We start from the raw sequence: 23831 nt of genomic DNA on the forward strand, positions 1-23831 counted from the left end.
GACTTTCTTCTACATTCGAATCATTTTCTATATAAAAAAAATAGCGTAAAAATAAGTAAAGAAAAGAATTTTATTTAATTCTTTTTTATACCTAAATTATTCATTTGTAATGTCAAGAAATGACTCTTCTCACGAATGACTTCTTTATTATTTATTCTATTTATGATCATTTTATCTGCGACGATGTATATAAAGTTGACATTTATTATGTTATTAAATCTTTTCGGTCAATTATTATTATCAATTATTAGTATTTTTCGAGCGCTAGGAGGTTTAGAAATTCAGGAGGCGAATGCGCTTCGGCATATATTTATATAGCGGTCGAAAAAGAACTGTTTTAAATCATATAACCAGTTTGAAGTCCATTGGTCAACCAATAAATGTATTACGACTAATTCTTATTGACATAGTTTATTATAAAAAAAAGGCTCACTTTGGCAGAACAGGATGCAGAAGTTACAGCTTTCCGTGTACTTTACGTACAGTTCGCAAAGGAGCCGAAAAAATATCCAAAGTGATCGAAAGTGTCAATGACGCAGAATTAAATTCATTAGAACGAGAAAGGGATGCATTTTAATTAATCATACGAACATCGATGCACATTCGCGATTACTAAATCGTGAACAAACTGGTTAAAATCCAGACGTTCTTTAGATAGCGAATATATTTAATGCGCGATCTTGTGCAAAATATGTAATGACGAACAGCAACTGTTCATCATTACATCTGACCTTTGAATGGAAAAATATACGTCTTCTTACAACATTATATTACAACAATTTATTTCGTCTCATGCCATAGAACAAAGAAAATAGTAAAAAATCTAATCAATGATGAATCTCAGTCACTGGCATTACGTCATTGGTTAATTACTAAAGGATTGTTTGTAATCATACGTGATCATACTATGCGTTATCGAAGACTACAAAAACACTCAGCTTTTGGCATGAAAAAGAAACCGGTTTCTCAGTGCACGACTTGACCTTCGCAAATAACGTCACCGTGCTGTGATATTTCAGAACCATTTATACCCGATTTCTGGATCCAGCAGAAATGCTGGGTGGAATTATTAGATCGAAATTTTACTCTTAGCAAAAAAATTGCAATTTCAACATATCCTGCATGAAATTCATGTCATACGCGAATCACTCAAGCGCACGCATTCTTTATGCATAATAAGCTACTAGTTTACAACTGCAGACGCTCTTTCTTTTCCCATTTTACCCCTTTCTTTTTGTTTTCCCGCTATATATAAATATATATTAGGTTACGTATAAAAGCGATTATTATTATATAAAATTAAATAATTTTACAACAGATAAAAAATATTTAATCAAAATAATTTCAATAGTATTTTTTACACATTTTTCAAATTAGATATTAGTTTTGTAAAATATTATCCTTATGAAAATAACTAAAATATCTATATTAGACTTAGAAAAGAACGATTGGAAATAATTGGAAAATTATTGGAATCTAATATGGTACGTTATTCATTCCAATGAGTTTTTCACTAATTCAATAGTACTTTTTCACAAGGATAGTTTGTTGAAATTAAGAATATTAATCAAAATTTATCGTAATTTAAATTTATAAGAACGATCTTTACCTATTTTAATTATTTTAATTATTATTTAATTTTTATTATATAAATTGTTTAACATTACTCAAATTTGGCAATTCCATAATATACGCGCTTCCATTTGCGCTTTTTTGTATCAACCACATAAAGAGTGTAATGAAGAATATAAAGGTTCTTTCTCTGAATAATCTTTTTGTTTTTACCATACTTCCTTTAGAAATTACAAGTATCACACACAGATAATATTATTTGATAATCTATGACACAACCCTGATCATGATTATGCGACAGTGCGCGCGAAAGCAAATGGAACAGTGTCGCGGACGCGGACCCGTGTGTCTTGAATTGCTGTCGCTTTTCGCAATTTCGAGCCGCTTATCCTTTCACTATTTACACACATTTCAGGGTTCACGAGGTTAGTGTTAACGACTTTAAGCACCGGTCCCAAGGAGTACGCATAATTTCCGCACTTATCTTTTCCTGATTGCATTATTAATTCAAGTAACGCGTTTATTCAACAAAATTATTACATATTTATGGGGATGTAAAATCTTGCATATAATATTTATACAGAGGATTTTTAATTTACAAATATTTTAAACAAAGTTTTTCGGATAATTTTTGGATATTATCCAAATTTGTAAGATTGCGCATTGCAAATACATATATTAATTAACATAATAATAGTAATAATACATTAAAAATAATAACAAAATTCATAAAATTTTGCTTTATCCTCTTATATATAAATCGCGGGCTTTGGCAATAAATAGTGGCAGTACAATAGAGAATTGTTCTATCATTTTAAAATTTTATTCATAAACCTTTGTTATGTCAAACTCTGAATTATTATATTCTAATATTTTAATTTTGTGTGTATATGCATATGCTTCACTGTTCTATGTTTTATTAACTTTATAATGAATTTTACAAATATATTGCTTTAGTGTTACGAAAAATTATTATATCTAATTTTTAAATAATTATATTTAATAATTCGTGATATTAATAAATTAATAATTCAAATAAATAATTATATATGTATGTATATATATATATACATTGATTTATTAATACTGAAAACGAAAAAACATTTGTAAAAGTGATACAAATTAATTACTAATCGGTTAAAAATTATACTGTTATCACTTTAATAAACAACCTATTGTATTACTCTTACTAATATCCATATTTAATCAATACACTCAATGACCTCTCAACTTCAAACAAATTATGTATTTTATTTTTCTTTGATACTAATTATGGAAATATGTAAACAAACGATTTATATTGGAAAAAATGGTTTAGCTAAATTATCTAAAAATTTAGTTGAATACAAATCTGAAAATAATTTTGTCAGAACATCAAAATAATTATATAGGACGATCAAGCTAGAATGTCAGAACTTTTTACAGCATTGCTTATTATACTTGAACGTATATAATTATTTTGATATATAGTTCGAGAAAATTATTTTCACAAATCTGTATCTAACTGAATTTTTTAATATTTCAACAAAATCGTTTTTTTAGTGTAGATGATTTGAACATTGCTTAAATATTGTAGATAATATTAGATGCAATATTACAAAATAAATAATTTTTGAAATAAAATTAAATAGTTAGATATTATTTATTATATTATTTATAAAAGGAATGATGTATTTAAAAAGCCTTTGATAATAAAAACTTGTGAGACAAATTTTAGCATAAAATGAAAATTGATGTATCATTGATAGATGTATGACGAGGGGGAGAATATTGTGACGGTGACTCTTCAGAAGAATGCTGACATGGCAGAAGAGAAAGGACGATATCTCAGCATCGACAAGTATAACGGCAGTCCTGGAATGGCGCAATGGGGATACGTCGAAACGGAAGGCAACGAGACGCGAGAAGAGTAAGAATTATAAATTTTAATGATCCTATTGCAGAAAAATACGTTTTCCCTCTAAACAGACAAACGACAAACACTACTCGAAAGTTCCATTGTTCGATAGAATTTTTTGTTGTGTGGGTACTTGAGTCATGTATAATGAGGATATAATACATAGAAATCGTTGTTTAATCTGTCCAAAGGTGCTAAGTGACGTTTTAAGAGTAAAATAATTTATGGAAGTTTTTGTTAGAGATCAAACAACGCATTAATGTTTAAAACGCTTTTGAAAACGTAAACTATTACGCAAATAACATTGCAAAAACATAAATATTATATATATCTATCGTTCTGAGAAATTCTGAGTAATCAGATGCCGATGCGTTTGGATGAGAAGTTATTTGTTTTTGTGATATCACAATTCTTCCTTCGATAACTACAATAACTTGATATTCTTCAATTCGTCGCAATAAATTAAAAAAAATTTTTTTATGAACACAAACAAAATATCATGATTTATATATTATTTAATGATTGGAGGAAAAAATTTTTACGATTTGTCCCGATATATAGAAAAGAATATAAAAAATTATTTATGTATAAAGATAATTAGAAATGTTAAAAAAATAATATATTTAATCTCATTGATGAGCTCATAACTAATTTTTAATTTGAAAAAAATTAAATTATTGTACATTAAATACTAAGCGCCACTACGGTCTGAATGTTAAGATGTTGAACTATTATATATATTCATTTAATGAATTAATTTCCGAAATAATAATTGCGTGCCGATATTGTTGTCGAACTTTCTACGTAATTAATCTGAAATATTAATCCCCCAAATTTCCCAAGTTTAATCTTAAAAAATTGTAATAAATTTATTGCGAAAAATATTGCCTCGGCCGGGAGTCGAACCCGGATCTCTTGCATTCGATGTCTCGGTGGTCTAAAGGCTTAGGACGCTCGCATGGAATGCATTATTTATTTAAATGAATATATATAATAGTTCAACATCTTAACATTCAGACAGTAGTGGCGCTTAATATTTAATGTAATGTTTCTAACGTAAACGTCTTATTTCCAATTTTATTATTGTTTAAATTATTGCATTATATAATCAAATAATATCGGCAAAAAAATATAAGCACACCATTGTTTTATCTAATTTATCTATTAGAATGCACAATACTACAAATTGTAATGCATTATTTATTTATATATACATATATATATATGTATATATGTATATTCTATATATATATATATTTATGTACACAGGGCTGGGCAAAATACATCATTAAAGTATTTGAAGTACAAAATACAAAATACTGGCAATCTTAGCATTTGAAATACAAGATACAAAATACTTTCGATTTTTCAATTTGAAATACAAAATGCAAAATACTTCTAAAATTTGTATTTTAAATACAAAATATTATTTTAAAATACAAAATACAAAATATTTTCAAATTTTTTATTGTAAATACACAAAGTAAGACTGAACCAAGTAACTGATTTGTTTCAGTTATTTCTCATAAATATCCCGACATTGTATGCTCATAAAAAATTAATAAAGTTGTTTGATAGATGATAACATAAATAATGAAATTGTACGAATTCAACACTATAAAAATATTGTGATAGTATCGAAACTGTGAAGAAAAATTATATGATACTGATTGTTAAACAGAGTAATAAGCAAATATAATTAAACATTACAGTAAAATAATTCTAATATAGTATAATCCTTCGAAACAAAAGTTGGCAGGAAACATTGAGAACATAACATAATAATTGAATAAAAAACAACAATGTTATTTCACACTTGCCACAAACAGTTTGCGATACACCGGAGTACACAATTTCTGATAGGTTGAAATCATATTATTCTTCGCTATGGCTATTTCCTCGCATTGTGTCTAGGTCTTCACTCTCTTGTACTCTTTAAAAGTTCTATTGTTCTATGCTACCAACCGCACGAGAATCTTACGAGAAACTTATTTTTTTGTGCGAGATTATAAGATTTGATAACACTGATGACTTGATACTGTTTGAAAATTAACGAAAATAATCAGTATCGCCGTTATATGAAAAAAAAATTTAAGTTACTATTATTGTTGTCAAGGATCATTATTAAGGATTTTTTTTGTATTTCAAATACAAAATACATTGAAATTATATTTGAAATGCAAAATACATTGAATAACCTTCTTGAAATACAAAATATAAAATACATGTTGTATTGTATTTGAAATACAGTATTTAAAATAGTATTTGTATTTCAAATACTGTATTTTAAATACAAGTATTTGAAATGTGCCCAGCCCTGTATGTACATGTAAAGGTTAAAAATGGCAAAAAAACATATGATTCACTTACTTAAAGAAAACAACTTTGCCGGTTCATCTGATTACTGGTGAATACGTTCAACTGTTATTTATTGCTGTACAGTGCAGTGTACGAAACACGAATGACGCAATACAGTCTCTTGGCTAATAAGTTCGTATTATGAACAACTTTGTTTTAGAAAAGGCAGCCGATCCATTCCTTTTACCATTTAATGAATAATTCAAAATTAATAGTTTGCCTGGATTATCAATGATCAAGAGGGTTGAATCATGAAGGGTTTAATTATGATGATTTTTTTAAATCGTTCTTTTTGAGTTGTGACGATTTTGAAGAGGTTAAGTTAGTTCGTTTTTTATGGCTGATAGAGTAATGTTACTTAACTCATTCATGATTATAACTAAAAAATCATGTTTTTTAAGTTGTGTCACTTTTGAAGCAAGAGAACAATATTACAATTAATGAATTTTGTGAAAATTAAAGAGATTGTGCAAAAAATTAGGAAACGATTAAACAACATAAAATGTACAAATTTTCAATTAAATATATTTTATTTTATGTGTATTTGAATTGTTTACTCGATATTAAGATGTATTGCTCCAAAATTTAATTAAATATATAAAATAAGACTTTTATTTAATGTTAATTGTTTCTATTAGTTTATAGCGTAATCTAAATAGTATTTTTTTCGTTTTAGGAATACAAAATGTAACATGCTTCAAGGTGCCACGGAAGGTATTGTATTCCCGTCGTATATAGACAAGCGTGCCATTTTTAGGATTTATAGGAAAGCGTTTTGTCGACCGTTACCGATTATATTCAGGAAAGAGATTTGGGCGGATAACGGCCTGCCAGGATATTTTTATACTCTCACGGATGATTTTGCCTCTCCACCCGATCGGAATCCGGATAATGAATGCTTTTGCCGCAAAATGAAGACCTGTTTGAAGAAAGGATTAGTAGACGTAACACCATGCTATTACAGTACGTAAGCTTGTCGTATAAAACTTGTAAGCCAAAAAACGCCAAAGTTAAAAATGTTTACACATCATTTTTTCTTTCTTCCTGTAATATTTTTTTCCTAAATAAAAATGTAATTAGAGGAAAGCCCCCTATTATGAGATAGGCACCTAATATATGAGATAGCGGCGTTTCTGCTAAACTAATAGACGCTATCTATTGGTTCCACCATCAATTTATTGCTCTTTGATTGAAAACTGTTTAGTAGAAAATTCATTATTAGATCATGCCTGTAGTCATTGTAAAAAAAGATTTTAAAATTTGGATATCTTCAAGTTTCATTGAAATGAGCCTTTAAACATTGTTTATTATTTAATAAATAAATATTTGGCAATAAATTCTTCATGTAGTGATAAAGTAAGTACTAATAGAAAAATACGGGATATGTTGAATTGCTTAATTACAGAAGTTAGATTTGATGATCACACAATCGTAAGGCGGGGAAATCGTAATATGAGATACCCAGGGTATTTCTAATATGAAATAACCCATGCTCCCATGTCATAGTGAAAATCGTTGCTAAAGTATAAATGTTATTGTACAATAATAAAAAAGACAACCGGAATGAACGTCGAGTGTCTATTTCTGCGATGCTTGATTTCAACTACCTGAAGAGTTTTGGGTATAATGTATCGCATACTCATTTTTCGCGCATCCTGGCTGTGTTTGTTTGTATTTAAGAAACATTAAATAAAGTTTTTTAGTTGCAATATTGATATACTTTACGTTTTACTATCGATGTCTCGAGCTATCTCATATTAGGAGCACAATTTTTTGACTTTGCGATTTGCTCACTTTTTACATTTCTTTAATTTTCAAAAAGAATGAAATTTGAATTAAATTTTATGTAATATATTATCTTAAAGCTTATTAAATTCCCTTCAAAATAACCTATTATTTTTAAATTCTGCTCATAAACTTCTAGCATTTACCCAAAATTAATGAACTCGGTATCTCATAATAGGGGCTTCTCCTCTAAATTTAAATACCGCATTTAAATATTGCGTAATATAAATTATGCGGGTCTATAATTTTTTCGCAGAAATGTATGTTTTATAATATAATTCATTATTGTGAAAAAGTACGCATTATCATGCAAGTGATAAAAAATTGTAATTCTCAGTATATAGATCCACTGCGTAATTACTGTACAGATTTACGAGTTTATATCATGGCTTTGCTACTATATAGGTCATTTACTTTGAATCTGCCATAAATTACCACATTTTTGAAATTTTCTTACTCAATGTCGAAAGTCATGAAGATACATGCAATCACTCCAAGATGACGTATTGTCATAACATGTTTTATAAATAATTCATTGCCTTGATTAGATATCCCAGCAGCAGTATCGCTACCACATTTCCTTGATGCCGATCCGAGTTTGCTAGAAAATGTGGAGGGTCTTAAACCCGATCCAGAGAAACATAAATCTTACGTAATAATTCAGCAGGTAAAAATAATAAACATTAAAAGTTAATTAATATTAAAAGTTATTTAAAAATATAATTTTGCATTATTTTTTAAAACGTATATAATTATATCTAAAATATATCCATATATTAAAATATATCCATATGTCTATACATATCCATCCTTCTTTTTTTTGTAAAATTACTGTTTAATATTTATAATAAAACAAATAATAATAATAATGAGAAATAAGAGGTAATTACAAGGATAATTTTCGAATTGTTTTATTTGGAAAAAAATAAATTTAAAGAAATATAAAAAAAATTGCTCATATACAATTATTTATAATTTTACATATAATTTTATTTAATTCCAAATTTATTTAATTCCAAACTTGATTTTTCTAAAACAAATAACGCGAAAATTATCTCTGTAATTGTTTCTTATGTTTTCTTACATTATTATTATTATTTTTATTATGCTAAACACTAACTTAACAAAAGAAAGAAAAGATGTACGAACATATTCCGTGTATAATTATATAACACAAGTATAGACCCGTGTGTAACTTTCTTTGTCGAAGAATGTATGTTGAGTTGCCGCAAATATTGAAGATATATTATATGATTGTATATCTAGGCTTACGGTACTACTGACCAGTTACTTACATATTCTTGTATAATTGGGATTAGATAAGTCTTACGTGTATGAATTATTTAATAGCTAAAGAATTTCTCAGAATTGCTTATGAAGAACACGTTTGAAAGTGGTTCATTATTTATTGACATTTTTGTCTTATCTAACGTTTAAGGCTTGTTCTTTTTTCATACTTCAGGAATGAACTTCTCGTACAGTTCTTTCTTCTTTTTCTTTTTACATTAGAGAAAAAAAGACAAAAGATTAATCGTGCAAGAAATTCAGTCTTGGGATATGGAAAAAGAGCAGATCTTATGTAAAATGACATTCTTAAATAAAATTACGTACCAAGATTTTCGATATCAAAAGTTTCTCTGAAAGAATTAAATTCTAATTACACTTTAATACACTTCAGATTTTACATACTATTGAAAGCTTTTTCACAAACTAAGTTATAATGAAAGGTGTTTTTATTAGTAAAAAAGAAATGAAATTACTATCCAACATGAGATTAAAAAATTATTTTTTGAAAATAAGGCAAAATTATTCATAAGTCTCTCTCTCTCTCAAATTAAAAAATTCTAATGTTCTCAGATTTTGTAATATTTGTTTAAATATGTAATCTTATACGCGAGCTAATAAATCTTTTTTTCACGTCCTTTCAGACAGTTGGTATGCCCATGTTCTTCCACTCTAGAATGCAGACGAATTTGATAATGAGTCATTTACGCTACAATTCTAAAATTGCAGTATTCAGTGATACAACGATACCCTTATTTTGGTCCGATTTGGTAGGTAATCAGAAACTTTATTGAATAGACGTAGAAAATTTCCTATGAAAGCTATATATGTTAATTATATATCTCTCGACTTTCTCTGATTCGTTTCTTTTTGTATTTATAATTAGCAACTTGTGGAGTAATATCATCGTATTCATGAAAAAAAAAAAAAATTTAATTTCTCTAACATGCGAATCGATAATACCAGATAATTGCAAAGTTATTAATTTGATTCTATGATATTAAGTAAAATTTAAAAATGTCAATAATAAGGAGCATTCAGCCACAACGCTATAAGATGTATTCAGCTATAGTTATATATTTAAAATTATATATAGACGTTTCGGTCAATATTTGACCATCTTCAGTACAAATATAAAAGAGTTATTACAATAAACACAATTAGATAAAATCTCAGGTCCAAATGAAAAAGTTGACATATCGTCATTTGTACTGAAGATGGTCAAATATTGACCGAAACGTCTATATACAATTATAATTTTAAATATATGACTATAGCTGAATACATCTAGCGTTGTGGCTGAATGCTCCTTAGCCCGGATCCTCATACGGGCAACAGCGCTTTGACACAGAGCTCTGATTGGTGAAAAGCCGGTTGTGGAGGTAAAATTTACCTTCATCATCCGTTTTTCACCAATCAGCATTCGGTGTCAAAGCGCTGTTGTCCGTATGAGGATCCGGGCTTATTGTTGACATTTTTTAATTTAAAGCCACTTTTATTAATGTAAGTGAAATTTCTTTATTGAATTAAAATAAGATGGAGCATATAGTTCCACATACGCAAAATGTTTTTTGCACAAGTCATATATTTAAAATTAAAAATGTAAATGTTCGGTCACGTCTTGACCATCATCAGTACAAATAAAAAAATACGAGATGTCAAACAATAAAAACGCCAATTGAGATGGCGAAGTGAAATTCAAATCCGAAAAATAATAAGAATTTACATTTGAATATGAATAACTTCCATTGCTCCTCGTTACGAAAGATAGACAGATTATATAAAAAAAGATCGAGGAATTAGAATAATTTTCGGATTTAAATTTCACTTCGACGTTTCAATAACATTTTTATTATTTAACATCTCGCATTCTTTTATTTGTACTGATGATGATCAAGACGTGACCGAAACGTTTACATTTTTACTTTTAAATATATGATTCGTGCAAAAAACATCTTGCGTATGTGACGGTATGCTCCTTCTTATTTATGTTATTGAGCCACTTCTAATAACTATTGTTAAATTTTATTTATTGATTTATTTTATAAAATGCTTTTCTTCTCATTTTTTCAGCATGTAAAGTTTTATTTAAAATTCTACATTTTTTGCATACATTTTTAGAACTTTTTGTGTTTGTAATTCATAGCTTCTAATAACAGTGAATGTGATTAATAAATGTATATAAAATATGATAATATTCTTATGTATTTATAAAAGATATTTTTAGAGAAATGTACATACGTTTGCGTAAAAAGCATAAAATGAAAACGTTAATAGTGGCTAATATGATATATATATATATATATATATTCTTATAAATTTATGTTTTTGTTTTAAACAAATCATGCAGTGAATAAATCTCTTCCTTGCAGTCTGTTACATCGTTACCGACCTATATAACAATCATATTGAAGTTGGTACTTCGAATATTACCGATCGCACAGATAATGTTCATGTACCTACTTGGCATAATCGGAGTGACGACGTCAGTGTTATCGCTGATATCTATTATGTGGATATTCAATCAGCAACAGCAGCAAGAGCAGGAAATGATTAAAAATAACGACAATTCCGATTCAAGGGTACCCTTGTATAATGGCCATTATACTCCCATCAATATTGTATCGCCGCTCAAGAAGATCGCATCACAAACAGATTGTTTGACAGATTATTATAATTAGGTGCCATAGTGAAAAATATTTACAATCGCATATCATTGCATGGAAACATGAAAATTTGTTTTTTTTTTTTGTAAATTTGCACATAACACTGATATGCGATCCACATCAATTTACAAATAAAGTGAATATCGATGGAACTTTTTTAACAATCACGGACACTTGTATATATATATATATATAAATATATATAATACATATCGTATATATGGTGATGCAAATAATGACACATTTTAAATTTAAACAAGAAAGATCTAAACCTTTGAAACTGTATCTAAATACAGTTTCAAATGTTTATATCGTATATACATTTTTAATTTTTTATATTTTATACTAAAAAAATTACTGCAATAACATAAATAATATCTATTATCTATAGTTAAACGCGAAGTTGCATTATTTGTAACTTTAGGTTTAAATTGCAATTGTACAATGTTATATATTTAGATTATTCAAATTTATTAAGTTTCTATGTATATGTATATGTATTTAATATTGATAGGACATATTAGTGTGAATAAATTTAATTTTGACTTATATTTAAGTGAGAGAATATAATTTTTTATAATCTCCTGGGAAAAAATGTTACATATACAATATACATATATATATATATATATATATATATATAGACGGATTTTATATATAATTATATATAACTATGTATAAAATGTCAATTTTTTATATAATTATATATAATTATATATGAAACATTTTTTCCCGGGCTGTTTAATAAAAAATTAATATTATATAAGTTGTAATTGATAATTGTACAAAATAATGTAGTAAGATTGAATATAAACGTGAGTATATTCCATTAAGGTCTCTCTGCATTATGTTAAAAAAAGAATGTTATTATATAACCGTTTTTATATTTTAATTTTAAGCTTATTTATTTGTTTTCATATTATAAAAAATTGTTTTAACGTTTACTTTTACAACAAGCAATAAAATATTGCGAAGTTGGTCAAAAAACATAAAACATAAAAATATTTTTTCTTTGTATTGAATACAATTTAGGGAGCGTTTATATTGGTCGTAATCGTATGCCGTATGCTATAATCTGTAAAAATCGATCATCTTCGAATATTTCCTTCTTACCATCGAAGGAGAGGGAAATACTCGACTGATTAATCAATTCTTACGACATACGGCATACGGTTACGGTCAATATAAACACTCCCTTACAGTTAATAGTTCATTTATTTGAATTTTTTTGATGAAAATATAATAAGATAAATTATGTTAATAAATTTTATTTTGTAAAATTAAAATTTGTCAGTAAAACTGACAATATATAACGAATATATATATGTATAATACATATAGAAATATAATTATGTTTCATAACAATGATGTACATCTTCACAAACTATTATCCAATATTAAATTTCATAAATCATTCAATGTCTGAAATACAAGTATCATTTCAGGTCGATTTTGTGCCAATCCATTAGCACACCATTTTCCTATAGATATTAAATTCTTATAAACTTGCTTGTTTTCTTCACCAGCTTTATTGTCTATCAATAAAGAAATGTCTTTATCCTTCCAAGCTTCAATTAAATCTACTAATAACTTCTCAGGGCGTATATCATCGTAAGCCCGAAGACCAGTCGCCATTTCGAATAAGACTATACCGTAACTATAAGTGTCTATTTTTGTAGACAATTTTTTGTCACGTAAAAATTCTTCCGGCAGGTAAGGTCTTGTACCATGAATTCTGCTGATCTAATAATTATTAATAGTTATTATTAATATTTATAATTATCAATTACGTTGTATATATTATATTAACAATAAGAAAAATTATTGATAAAATATACTTTATCAATAATTTTTCGGAATAATTGCTTACTATATCAGAAATTTTTTTATACATCTTTTAATATATTATTTAATATATATTTTCTTAAATAATCGTAAAATCTAAGAAAGTCTCGTAATTTTTTAGCATCTAATTATTTACCTTCATACTATCTCTTTCAAGACCTTCCCGTGCTAAACCAAAATCGCCAATCCTAGGCTCGAAATTTTTATCCAACAAAATATTTGCGCTCTTAATATCACCGTGAATTAATGGTTTGTCACCGATAGTATGCAAGTATTGTAATCCGCGCGCTATACCTTTAGCAATTTCATGTCTTTGCATCCACGTTAACACTTTAGTCTTTTGTCTTAATAGCAGTCTATCTTCCAAAGACCCATTTTTCATTAGCTGATAAACCAAGCACGGTGCTTCGCCACCAAAACTATATGCATATAGAGGTAAGATATTTTCATGAGTACGAGAATTTAAAATCTTTATTTCTTTCAAAGATTGCTGGAGTTGCAATATGTAACTTTCATCTGAATCAGACCCTTTTTGTCGGATTTTCTTTATTGCAACATCGGTATTTTTCCAAAAGCCTATATATGAACATAAATGTAAGTTAATAAATAAATAGTAAATAAATAAATAATTCTTTTTAATCAAATATTCTGCTAATCTGCTTTTTTTTCCAAGTCAATTAGAATGCATATAACAAATATCCATTTAAAAAAATTCAGTGCTACTTAAAAATTAAAACTATTCAATTCATATTTTTTTAAAGTCTTTAATCTTTGTCATATTTTAATTTTATAATTGTTAAGCTACATGTTAGTATAAATTAGATAATATATACCTCTGTATACTATTCCAAAACCACCTTTTCCTAATATGTTGTGCTGATTCCATCCATCTGTGGCAATAGCCAGTTCACTATAACTTGCTTGTGGCAAAGTAGTTTCTGTTTTTGGTAATGGTGATTCATTGATCTTTTTTTCATTGCTACCAGTATTTTGTGGAGATGGTAAGAAAACAGCAGCAGCTGCTGGCGAAGCTACCAATAAATTATTGGAGTTGCTTGGACTAATACCCAATTGTGCCGTTGGTTGATTAAAAATTTTATTGACACTTTGCTGAGGCAGTGCACGTTGATTAAAGTTTTGTGTACCAATCTTTAAATCTTTAGTATTTTTGTTAACCAACTGCTTGCGTGACATATTTTGCAAATTGGCTTCTCCGTTGTAGAAAAGCCGATGAAATCTTTGTTCAACAAAAGGTAATAAAGGCACCATTGCCTGATAATGTTGCATTCTGGACAATAATACAAACAATTCTGCTATTGTATGATTGAAATGACCCCATAGCGTCAAAAGTTCATCTGTGGGATTTTTCTCCTTTCTTAAACTCTGTATCGTTAAAACATCATATTGCATCCAAATACCTATTGATATTACATTAATATAAAAAAATATAACTAAAAGTACTAGTTTTACACATAATATACATAAATTATTGTACATTTTGTTAAAAACAATTGGCTGAGCAAACTGGAGAATATTAAAATATAAGCATAATATAATGCAAAATTATGAAAGCAGGTAAATGACATGAATAGGTTAATAATAAACAAATAGATCAGCATGAAACAAACATACATTTTTTAAGAGATTACCTGCCAGCTCTTCCCATTTATCATTTTGGTTCATAATTTTACAAAATTCTGATCGTTCGGAAAATGGCAAATGATAAATGTACTTGATGTTATCCATTATTGTCGTTTCACAAATTACGAAATATAAGTAATAATCATCGTATTATAATATACGTTGTATATAATATACATATGTTACAGCGATATATGTCATTAATATAATACCATTAAAATTGTACTGTGTTGACACCATCACAAAAACTGTAACATCTGTATTCTGCAATTCTTAAAAAAATTGGAGGAAAAAATATAGTAGACATGTCACACTGACATGTCGCCGACGAGATATTACTGATATTAGGATCTTTTTGACTGAACTTTTGCACCAGTTCATCTTTTTTTCTCTTCTTTTCTCCTAAAGAGAAAAGGAAGAAAGATAAACTGGTGCAAACGTTCAATCAAAAAGAACAGGCCTATTAAGGTCCGTTTCCACCAACGTAGATCAACTTTAATCTCGGTTCAACTTACTCTTTGTCTTTTTCTAGTTCTAAAGATTAGAAAAAGACGAAGAGTAAGTTGAACCGAGATTAAAGTTAATCTATATTGGTGGAAATGGGCATAAGTCTCTTCTTTTTAGCTGAAGTTATTGCACAGTTTATCTTTCTTCCTTTTCTCTTTACATTGAAAAGAAAAAGAGAAAAGATAAACCGTGCAAGATTCGTGATTATGTTATTATATCAAATGGACATCGACGAAATATTATTAAAGACAGTCGGCGCTTTTGGTAAATTTTACCTGTGAGGTAAATCTGGTAATCCACGCATGTGATTGGGTAATCATGCTACTTACCCAACAGCTAAAATTCATAGGCCTTCTACAACAAGCCATAAGTCAGAACGTCAGAAATCTTAACCAGTCTTAACCAAGTCGTTCAAGTTGGCTATTGGCCAACTTCACCGATTATGACTTAAGATCGCTTAGAACTTTTGACTTGCAGCTTATTGTAGAAGGGCTGTTACCCCGGATCTACTATTGTAGTTACTACTTAAGTCTTAAGTCATAAGAAATTGACCAATTACAATCAAATTCTAGGAGAATAAGCGACTGTGATTCGCCCATTTCTTAAAATCTATTGTAGATCCGGACTAATACATATCACGTAATGCATAAGAAAATGTATCAATCAAAGTCCTCCGTTTTCTTCCTTCCATGAAATGAAAAACTCTGGTTGGTTCAATTTTTTATGCTTCATGTGTTATGCAAGTGTCTGTGCTCCCCGCTTTATAAGGAACGCAACCCAAGTGGACCATAGTCTTGCTATAGGATCATATTTCTCTAGATCTAAAAGTACAATCCAATACAATACCGCGATTCAGCATTAAAAGAGCACATATAGGCTAGAAAAAGTGGCTGCATTTAGCAGATTTAGCAGTTTTGCAACTGTTTTATGATTCGTCGCGCTGATTGGATTATATTTTTAGATTTAAAGGAATAGTCCTATCTCAGCGAAGAATCACAAAATGGTTGCAAAACTGTTCAGTCTGTTGAACGCAGCCAGTGGTTAGTTTGCAACCACTGAACTATATATACACTGGAATGGATATCGAAGAAAATTCGTGGCAATTGATCAGCCGCCATTTTGGCTGGGTAAGATGCTTGAGCGAATCAAAGCACTCGCGCGCGCGTTGCGATCGATGTATCGACCGATGTACTATCGATGTATGGAAATCTATATGGACATGAATGGTATATGGACACAAGGCTTTACTAATAGCGTTTTCGGCCCGATCGGGTTTGCATCAACCTGGGTTGGATTAATTTTGTGCTCTCCTATTGGTAGAGCGGGTAACATCAACCAATAGGAAAGATTAATCCAACCCAGGTTGGTGCAAACTCGATCGAGCCGATAACACTATAAAGAACACTAAACGTAAGTGCGCATGAACACCTGAAATTCTTCTGATTCGCTCAAGCATCTGACCCAGCCAAAATAGCGGCTGATCAATTGCGGCTACGATTTTCTATTCTTCTCAACGGAGATGCCTATTCCAGTGTATATATAGTTCAGTCGCTGCGTTCAGCAGATTCAACAGTTTTGCAACCGTTTTGTGATTCTTCGCTGAGATAGGACTAATCCTTTAAATCTAAAAGTATAATCCAATCAGCGCGACGAATCATAAAACGGTTGCAAAACGGGAGGGCTCCGATTGCACACATCGCATATTGCACACATGTATCGCTGATTGGCCAATTTAAAAATAAAATAATCTCATTGGCAAAACAGTGAAAAATTATTAGGCACCAGTTGATATGAGTGGTGTGTACAATCAGAACTGTAGGCAAACGGGATCCTCCCTTGCAAAACTGCTGAGTTTGCTGAACGCAGCCAGTGTTTGCAACACTTGGCGCCAGGAGAAATGAGGCCGCCGGGGATAGAGTTTCTGAACGCATCGAAACGGAACTGAGTTGGAACTGTTGGAAGTTTGGAACGAGTTTTGAATGATCATTAACGACCGTTTCGTGGATTGGTTTACGTGATTAGGATATTTTTGATTTGATAAGACAATGATGAAATTAAAAAGAACTGCACAGGATCAAGAAGCTGCTATAAAAAATACTAGCACATACGTCATTAAGGTAATCGATTTATATATATATATTTTTTTGTTCGTTTGATTTCTTAAATCTGATATGTAATATGTACACAAACAAGTCCCCTTCTCGTTCCCTCATTTCCCTGAAAAAATTTTAATTCGAACATAATCTACACATATACAAATGCAAGAACAGTAACAGGAGCATAAATTAAAAGGGCGAAACATAAAAAAATATTTTATAGAAATAAATGCCTCTTACGTTCACGATTCTAATTTACGCTTTCTAGAAGTTTCGTCAATGATTCCATCACTCTCCTCGTATATATACTCAATTTACGTTCCTATCTTTATTTTCGCCATTCTACTTTCCAATTTATGATATACCAAAATAATGATATATTAACAGCATTATCACTAACAGTATTCTAATTGAAAATAATCCGTAATTATGTATACATTAAAGGTCACTGTGTCCATCTTGATCTTGATGTATGTCAAGGTCATGATTCTAATTGCAGATAACTTAGCCTTAACAACTAGGTAATGATCTATTATAGTTTCTAAGACATTTATAGCACATTTAATTTACTAGTTTGACCTGCTTTGAGTCAAAGAACAATGGTCTATTCTTTTTAGCTGCATTCCTTGTACAGTTAAGCTCTTCTTTTGTACCTAAACAGAACAGACTATTGAATTGGAGTCGGATTGAGTCGGTAAATTAAATATGCTATTAGATTTAAAGTATAATTTTAGTAGAAATTTTTACTTTGGAGAACAAACTCCCATGATTTTGACCTTGACATATATTGTCAAGGTCATGATCATGTCAAGGTTGAGATCATCAGAGTTTAGGTCAAAATTTTCTACTAAAATTATACTTTAAATATTTTAGATCCTATAAGAGGCAGCCAGTTAGTTCTTAAAGTAAAGTTACTTAGGATCATGACCTTAATAACATATGTCAAAGTCAAGATTTTTGGATGATGTTCCTTAATGTACGTAATTCCCAAACAATTTTGTTAAAACTCAGTAACAATATTTATAAAACACATAAGAGTTTATTAAAATAAGAGCATGACATTTGTTTTATTAATACTTACTATTATTAAATTAACACACACACACAAAATTATGTATAATTATATTATTATTATGATTTAAAAAATTTTTTGTTTTAGAAACACAGAAAAAAAAATGATAAAGAATTATTAAATAGCATACATGATTCAAAGAAACCAAGTAAATCTAATGAAATAGATAAGAATATACTTACAAGCAAGCAAAAGAACAAAAAGAAGAAAAAGCATTCTGCGACTAAATCTAATGTAAAAGATACAAAAGAATCAGATGCTTTAATAAAGATTAATACAGATAGTAAAATGGAACATAAAATAAAAAATAAATGTGGTGTGAACGATATGAAGAAATCAGATATTCTAATGACATATTCGAAGGATGATGAAAAAACATCAGAGGTATTTCAAGAACTATCAATTAACATAAATAATAAATCAGAAAACAAGAAAAAAAATAACCGAAAGCTGGAGCTAAATCTTGAATACGCAAATAAGACTGCTGTAAGAGTCGATGATGTAAAAGAAAAAAACAAGAAACTAGAAAGGCGTGTAAAAGGATCAATTAATTTTGAGCATAAAATGACAAAAATTGAGAAACTTAAAAAGATAACTGGAAAAAAAATGAAACGAATGTCAGCTAAAGTAGAAGCGCAACATATAAAAAATAAAGACGAATTGTTAAAGCTGAACAAACATATGAGAAAAATTAAACAATTGGAAGAAATGCTTGCTAGAAAGTCGGAAATAATGCAAACTTTGAAAGATAGAGTGACAACACAGTTAAAAGCAACTAGATTCAAAGTTATAAATGAGATATTATGCAATAATAACAGTTCGCAATCTAAGCATTACTTTAAACAGAATCCTGATGCCTTTAAGGCTTATCAGATAGGATATAAATGGCAACTTGAACAATGGACAACGAATCCATTGGATGTTATAATATCATCAATTATAGAACTGTTTGTATATTATATGCTTTATTCTTAAACAAAATTTACATGAACCTAAATATTATAATGTCTTGATAATTGCAGGCCAATGGACAACATAATCGCTGATTTTGGATGTGGTGAAGCACAACTCGCTGCTTCTGTTCCTCATGTGGTACATTCGTTTGATTTCATTGCTCTGAATGATAGAGTGAAAGCTTGTGATATGGCTTCTACTTCATTACAAACAAACAGCATCCATGTTGTCGTATTTTGTCTCTCTTTAATAGGATCTAATCTTAACGACTATATAATAGAAGCCAATAGGATTCTGAAAGACAAGTAAGTAATAATGATGTTCTTTGATTGGATAACATAAGAAATTAACATTTTTGTTCCAATAAATTTAGTGGTATCTTGAAAATAGTCGAAATGGAAAACAGATTTGAGGATGTGAAAGATTTTATAAGACTGTTACGTAATTATGGTTTTAAAAATACGAGGAAAAACTTGTTTGACTTGTTTTATTTTATGGATTTCAAGAAAGCTAAAGCTATAAGCACGAAAAAAACTCTTCCTCCAATTACGCTGAAATCATGTTCATATAAAAAAAGATAAGATTTCATTATATTATTGAACAATATTTTGTTTTGGATAAGAAACTTTAATTTGTTTTGCATAAAGAATTTTATTTTATTTTTTTTTTACAAGATTTAAAATTATTTTGCATGGAAATTTATGTTCTTGTAAACTCTCATGCGTTACCAATATTCTAAACCATGTTGATATCACCATTTACCTCTAAATGTTGTAGTAAGTAATAAGTTTACATCAAACGATTATACACTTTATGTGATTGCTTAAATATGTTATTCTTTGATATGTATTGTTTCATGAACACAAATTATATAATTATAAGAAATAAAAGATATTTGATAAATTTTATGGACTTTTTATAATTATAAAAACGCAAATATACATATATTCATAAAAAATATATAGCTTATCTTATTTCTTAATTGATATCACACATATACTTAAAATAAAGTATTGTTTCATTACACGGTGAATCATTCAACATTTGAATATTTTGAAAAGAAAGTATTTCTTATGTGTTTCTTTTGTGTTGTGTGTGTTGATGATCAAGTACAATCCTTTTTAATTTTAAATTAAAATGTCGAAAATAATGACATTTTTAATTCATTTCTTATGTCGTATTTGTATAGTCAAAATAGTTGATAATGTCAACGCTCTTTAAAATTGCGACTGGGCTTCCCCCAGGCCACTTTGAGGGGCAAGAAAATTTTCTCTAGCAGTCTAATAATACTTCGTCGGTGACTGCCTACAGGGACGTAGACTACTTTTACCATAAAACAATGGTATAAAATCAATGTTATGAAACTGGCCAACCACAGTTAATTCCTCTGAAGAAAGGAATGATTGTGATTGGCCAGTTTTATAACATCGATTTTATAATTTTAGCGTAAATCGAGCCGTAAAGGTAGTCATTGACCCTCAGTGATCACTGACAGTACCGACCACCACAGACGTGACGGTACTGCAGTCAACTGCAGTGCAGAGTGCAGAGTGCAGTGATCGACAAAACAAAGAGAAAGAGAAGTTTGACGTAAGAACTTTTTGTTCAATAATTTTGATTGCCTTGCTCATATTGTCTTTTTAAAAAGTTTGACTTTTAATTCTTCCTATTTGACAGTGTTAAGCAATATATTACTGCCAACATAAAGCAAGATTTCTGTCATAAAAATGTATGAGCCATGAATTACTACAAATAGTTGAGAATTCGTTGGAGAGTTGGTTGGATATGTCAAGTTGTTTACCGTGACCAATCGTGACTATCGTTCATCACTTCAAAAGTGTCGAGAGTTAAAGATTCACGAGGAAGATGTGTCGCGAAGGAGCTCTCAGTTTATTCTGCTTTATTACAGCAGGTTTAATCTCCCTTTTCCCTGAACTGCAATTCAGGTTAGGATTCGATATTTATGTCGCATATTTTACAAATATTTGGGTTTTACATGCGGTACAGTACATTCTCATAAATGTATCCGCATTGCTGGCATTTCGTGGTTTTACTTATCAAGTAAGTTGTCTCGTTATCATGTTACATTACATATTAAAATTTTATGTGCTTAAGGTATTATGTTTTTTATAGGTTGCAGTCAGAGCATTATTTCTTGGATATATCTTTGGAATTGGTATTTTAATATCAATTAATGCTCCACCATCATGGCAGGTGTTTGGCATTTATACAACAGTATTAGCGAGTTTTCATTATACGGAATTTTTAGCTATTGCCTGGTCAAATCCAGCTACACTGTCGATCGACAGTTTCATCCTTAATCATAGTATAGCATATGGGGTAGCAGCATGTCTCAGTTGGATGGAGTTTATCATAGAGAGGCATTACTTCAACTTAATGAAAAGACCTTCCCTCGTGTGTTATTTTGGTCTAATATTATGCATTTCTGGTGAAATTTTAAGAAAATTAGCAATGTGCACAGCAAAACAGAATTTTAACCATGTTGTGCAAAATGAGAGAAGGGACAATCATGAGCTTGTTACACATGGTGTATATAATCTTTGTAGACATCCTAGTTATGTAGGATGGTTTTATTGGTCCATAGGAACACAGGTGAGATATCATAAATTTTTTACAATTAGGCATTTGGTTGTATCCTTTTATTACTTAATTTTTAAATAACATTTTATTCCAGTTAATACTTCAGAATCCACTATGCCTTTTTGCATACGCACTGATGTCATGGAGTTTTTTCCATGATCGTGTTCTGATTGAAGAAATGACTTTATTAAGTTTCTTCGGTGAAGACTATGTTCAATACCAAAGAAGAGTAGGTACTGGGCTTCCATTTATTTCTGGATATAAGATTGATTCATAGCATTTTGCGCTAGTGTAATCATATATTTTGTAAAAAGATCTAACACATAAAAAAGAATGCATTTTGTATGTTTGTAGAAGACGAGATTAGCTTAATTGGTCATATAAGAATCTACATTTAGAAAAATTTGTGTATATATATATATATATATATATATATTATTATTTAAATAATTTTAATTGTGATATGTAATTATACATATATGTATACATATTATAGTGTATTGATGCCAATTTACACATTTACTTGTCTAGTCGTAAATTTTTTGTCTTAAAATTTTTTATATGAATGGGCAACTCAGGTTTAATATCGTAATTGTTACTTACGATATATGCTAGTATACAATATAAAAATAATATGTAAGTTTTGTAAAATTATGTAAATAAACGCTTGTTAAGATTATCTTTGGGGTCTAGTGGTATATATATGTATCAGTACGTAGTTTTTATCATTATATGTCTTTATACAACATTTAATTTTATTAATAAAACGTTTATTATAAAAAATATTCATTTTATCTAAATTCTCTTTATTTACAAATGGTATGCAAGAAAAATTAATGTGTCGCTTATGATACATTTCTCACTTATGATTAAATATGGGCTGGAGTGAGTACTCAGGAGCCTTAAAATATTTGATTAGAATTAAGAAATTACAAATTATTAATTAGTCATAAAAATATTCACAATGAAATAAAAGCACACAGTTTGTTAGCAAAATTATAATTTATTGTCTCATTTTCTTTGAAGAATTTTTATGTAACAATAGACTACATATATATATTACGGTAGATACTTTCAGTATGATTTTATAATACAGGGTGGAGCAATATTGGCTATTACCATACTTGAAACATTGCTCCTAATTGAGGTGTTCTAATTAGGATGCTGCCACTGGCATTTTTCACACCCAAACGCCGCAATCGCGTAAAAAAGGCATTTCAGACCGGAATATTTGTTATTGCACCCTGTACAAATAATGCAATATACATATATATTACATTATTATGTAACTAACGTTTGCATGAACATCAAAAAGCGTTCATTCGATGTCGGTATACGATTAAGGTGTGTTAGAATATAATTATACAAGTATATGCATCGGTTTTTTTCTGTACATGATCATTTACAATGTGTTATAATAGAATAATCATAGCGAACATACAAAATTCCACAGGAGCTATGATATATTATTTCGGTATTCCGTTCTTCAAATAATATCTAAAGGCAATATCTCGTTTAATGACGTTCTTTTTTCATTATGCGCAATAATTTTA

At 29.1% G+C, this 23831-nt stretch overlaps 4 protein-coding genes across 5 annotated transcripts in view; 3 read left to right on the forward strand and 1 right to left on the reverse strand.

Moving 5' to 3' along the window:
• LOC108761217 (scavenger receptor class B member 1) overlaps positions 1-11728 on the forward strand; it is a 32582-nt gene extending 20854 nt beyond the window's left edge. For both annotated transcript variants that reach the window (XM_018507632.1, XM_018507631.1), the window contains 5 exons: positions 3321-3481; positions 6504-6790; positions 8161-8279; positions 9541-9666; positions 11269-11728. In XM_018507632.1, coding sequence (XP_018363134.1) covers positions 3321-3481; positions 6504-6790; positions 8161-8279; positions 9541-9666; positions 11269-11577 — 1002 coding nt within the window. In that variant the 3' untranslated portion in view covers positions 11578-11728. The remainder of the gene's footprint in view (positions 1-3320; positions 3482-6503; positions 6791-8160; positions 8280-9540; positions 9667-11268) is intronic.
• A 1204-nt stretch (positions 11729-12932) lies between these two features.
• On the reverse strand, positions 12933-15434 carry pll (serine/threonine-protein kinase pelle). Its single transcript, XM_018507634.1, has 4 exons — positions 15057-15434; positions 14241-14825; positions 13544-13983; positions 12933-13305 (listed from the first exon to the last, which is right to left on the reverse strand). The coding sequence occupies exons 1-4, from the start codon at positions 15151-15153 to the stop codon at positions 12967-12969; spliced, it is 1461 nt and encodes a 486-aa protein (XP_018363136.1). The 5' UTR covers positions 15154-15434; the 3' UTR covers positions 12933-12966.
• Positions 15435-17515: 2081 nt separating this feature from the next.
• LOC108761226 (ribosomal RNA-processing protein 8) lies at positions 17516-20258 on the forward strand. Its single transcript, XM_018507642.1, has 4 exons — positions 17516-17672; positions 18811-19670; positions 19746-19982; positions 20051-20258. The coding sequence occupies exons 1-4, from the start codon at positions 17601-17603 to the stop codon at positions 20256-20258; spliced, it is 1377 nt and encodes a 458-aa protein (XP_018363144.1). The 5' UTR covers positions 17516-17600.
• A 912-nt stretch (positions 20259-21170) lies between these two features.
• On the forward strand, positions 21171-22631 carry ste14 (isoprenylcysteine carboxylmethyltransferase ste14). Its single transcript, XM_018507637.1, has 3 exons — positions 21171-21738; positions 21811-22290; positions 22373-22631. The coding sequence occupies exons 1-3, from the start codon at positions 21544-21546 to the stop codon at positions 22553-22555; spliced, it is 858 nt and encodes a 285-aa protein (XP_018363139.1). The 5' UTR covers positions 21171-21543; the 3' UTR covers positions 22556-22631.
• Positions 22632-23831: the final 1200 nt, after the last annotated feature.

The sequence above is a fragment of the Trachymyrmex cornetzi genome, unplaced genomic scaffold (genome assembly GCF_001594075.2).
Source record: "Trachymyrmex cornetzi isolate Tcor2-1 unplaced genomic scaffold, Tcor1.1 scaffold245, whole genome shotgun sequence".
Taxonomy (NCBI): Eukaryota; Metazoa; Arthropoda; class Insecta; order Hymenoptera; family Formicidae; genus Trachymyrmex; species Trachymyrmex cornetzi.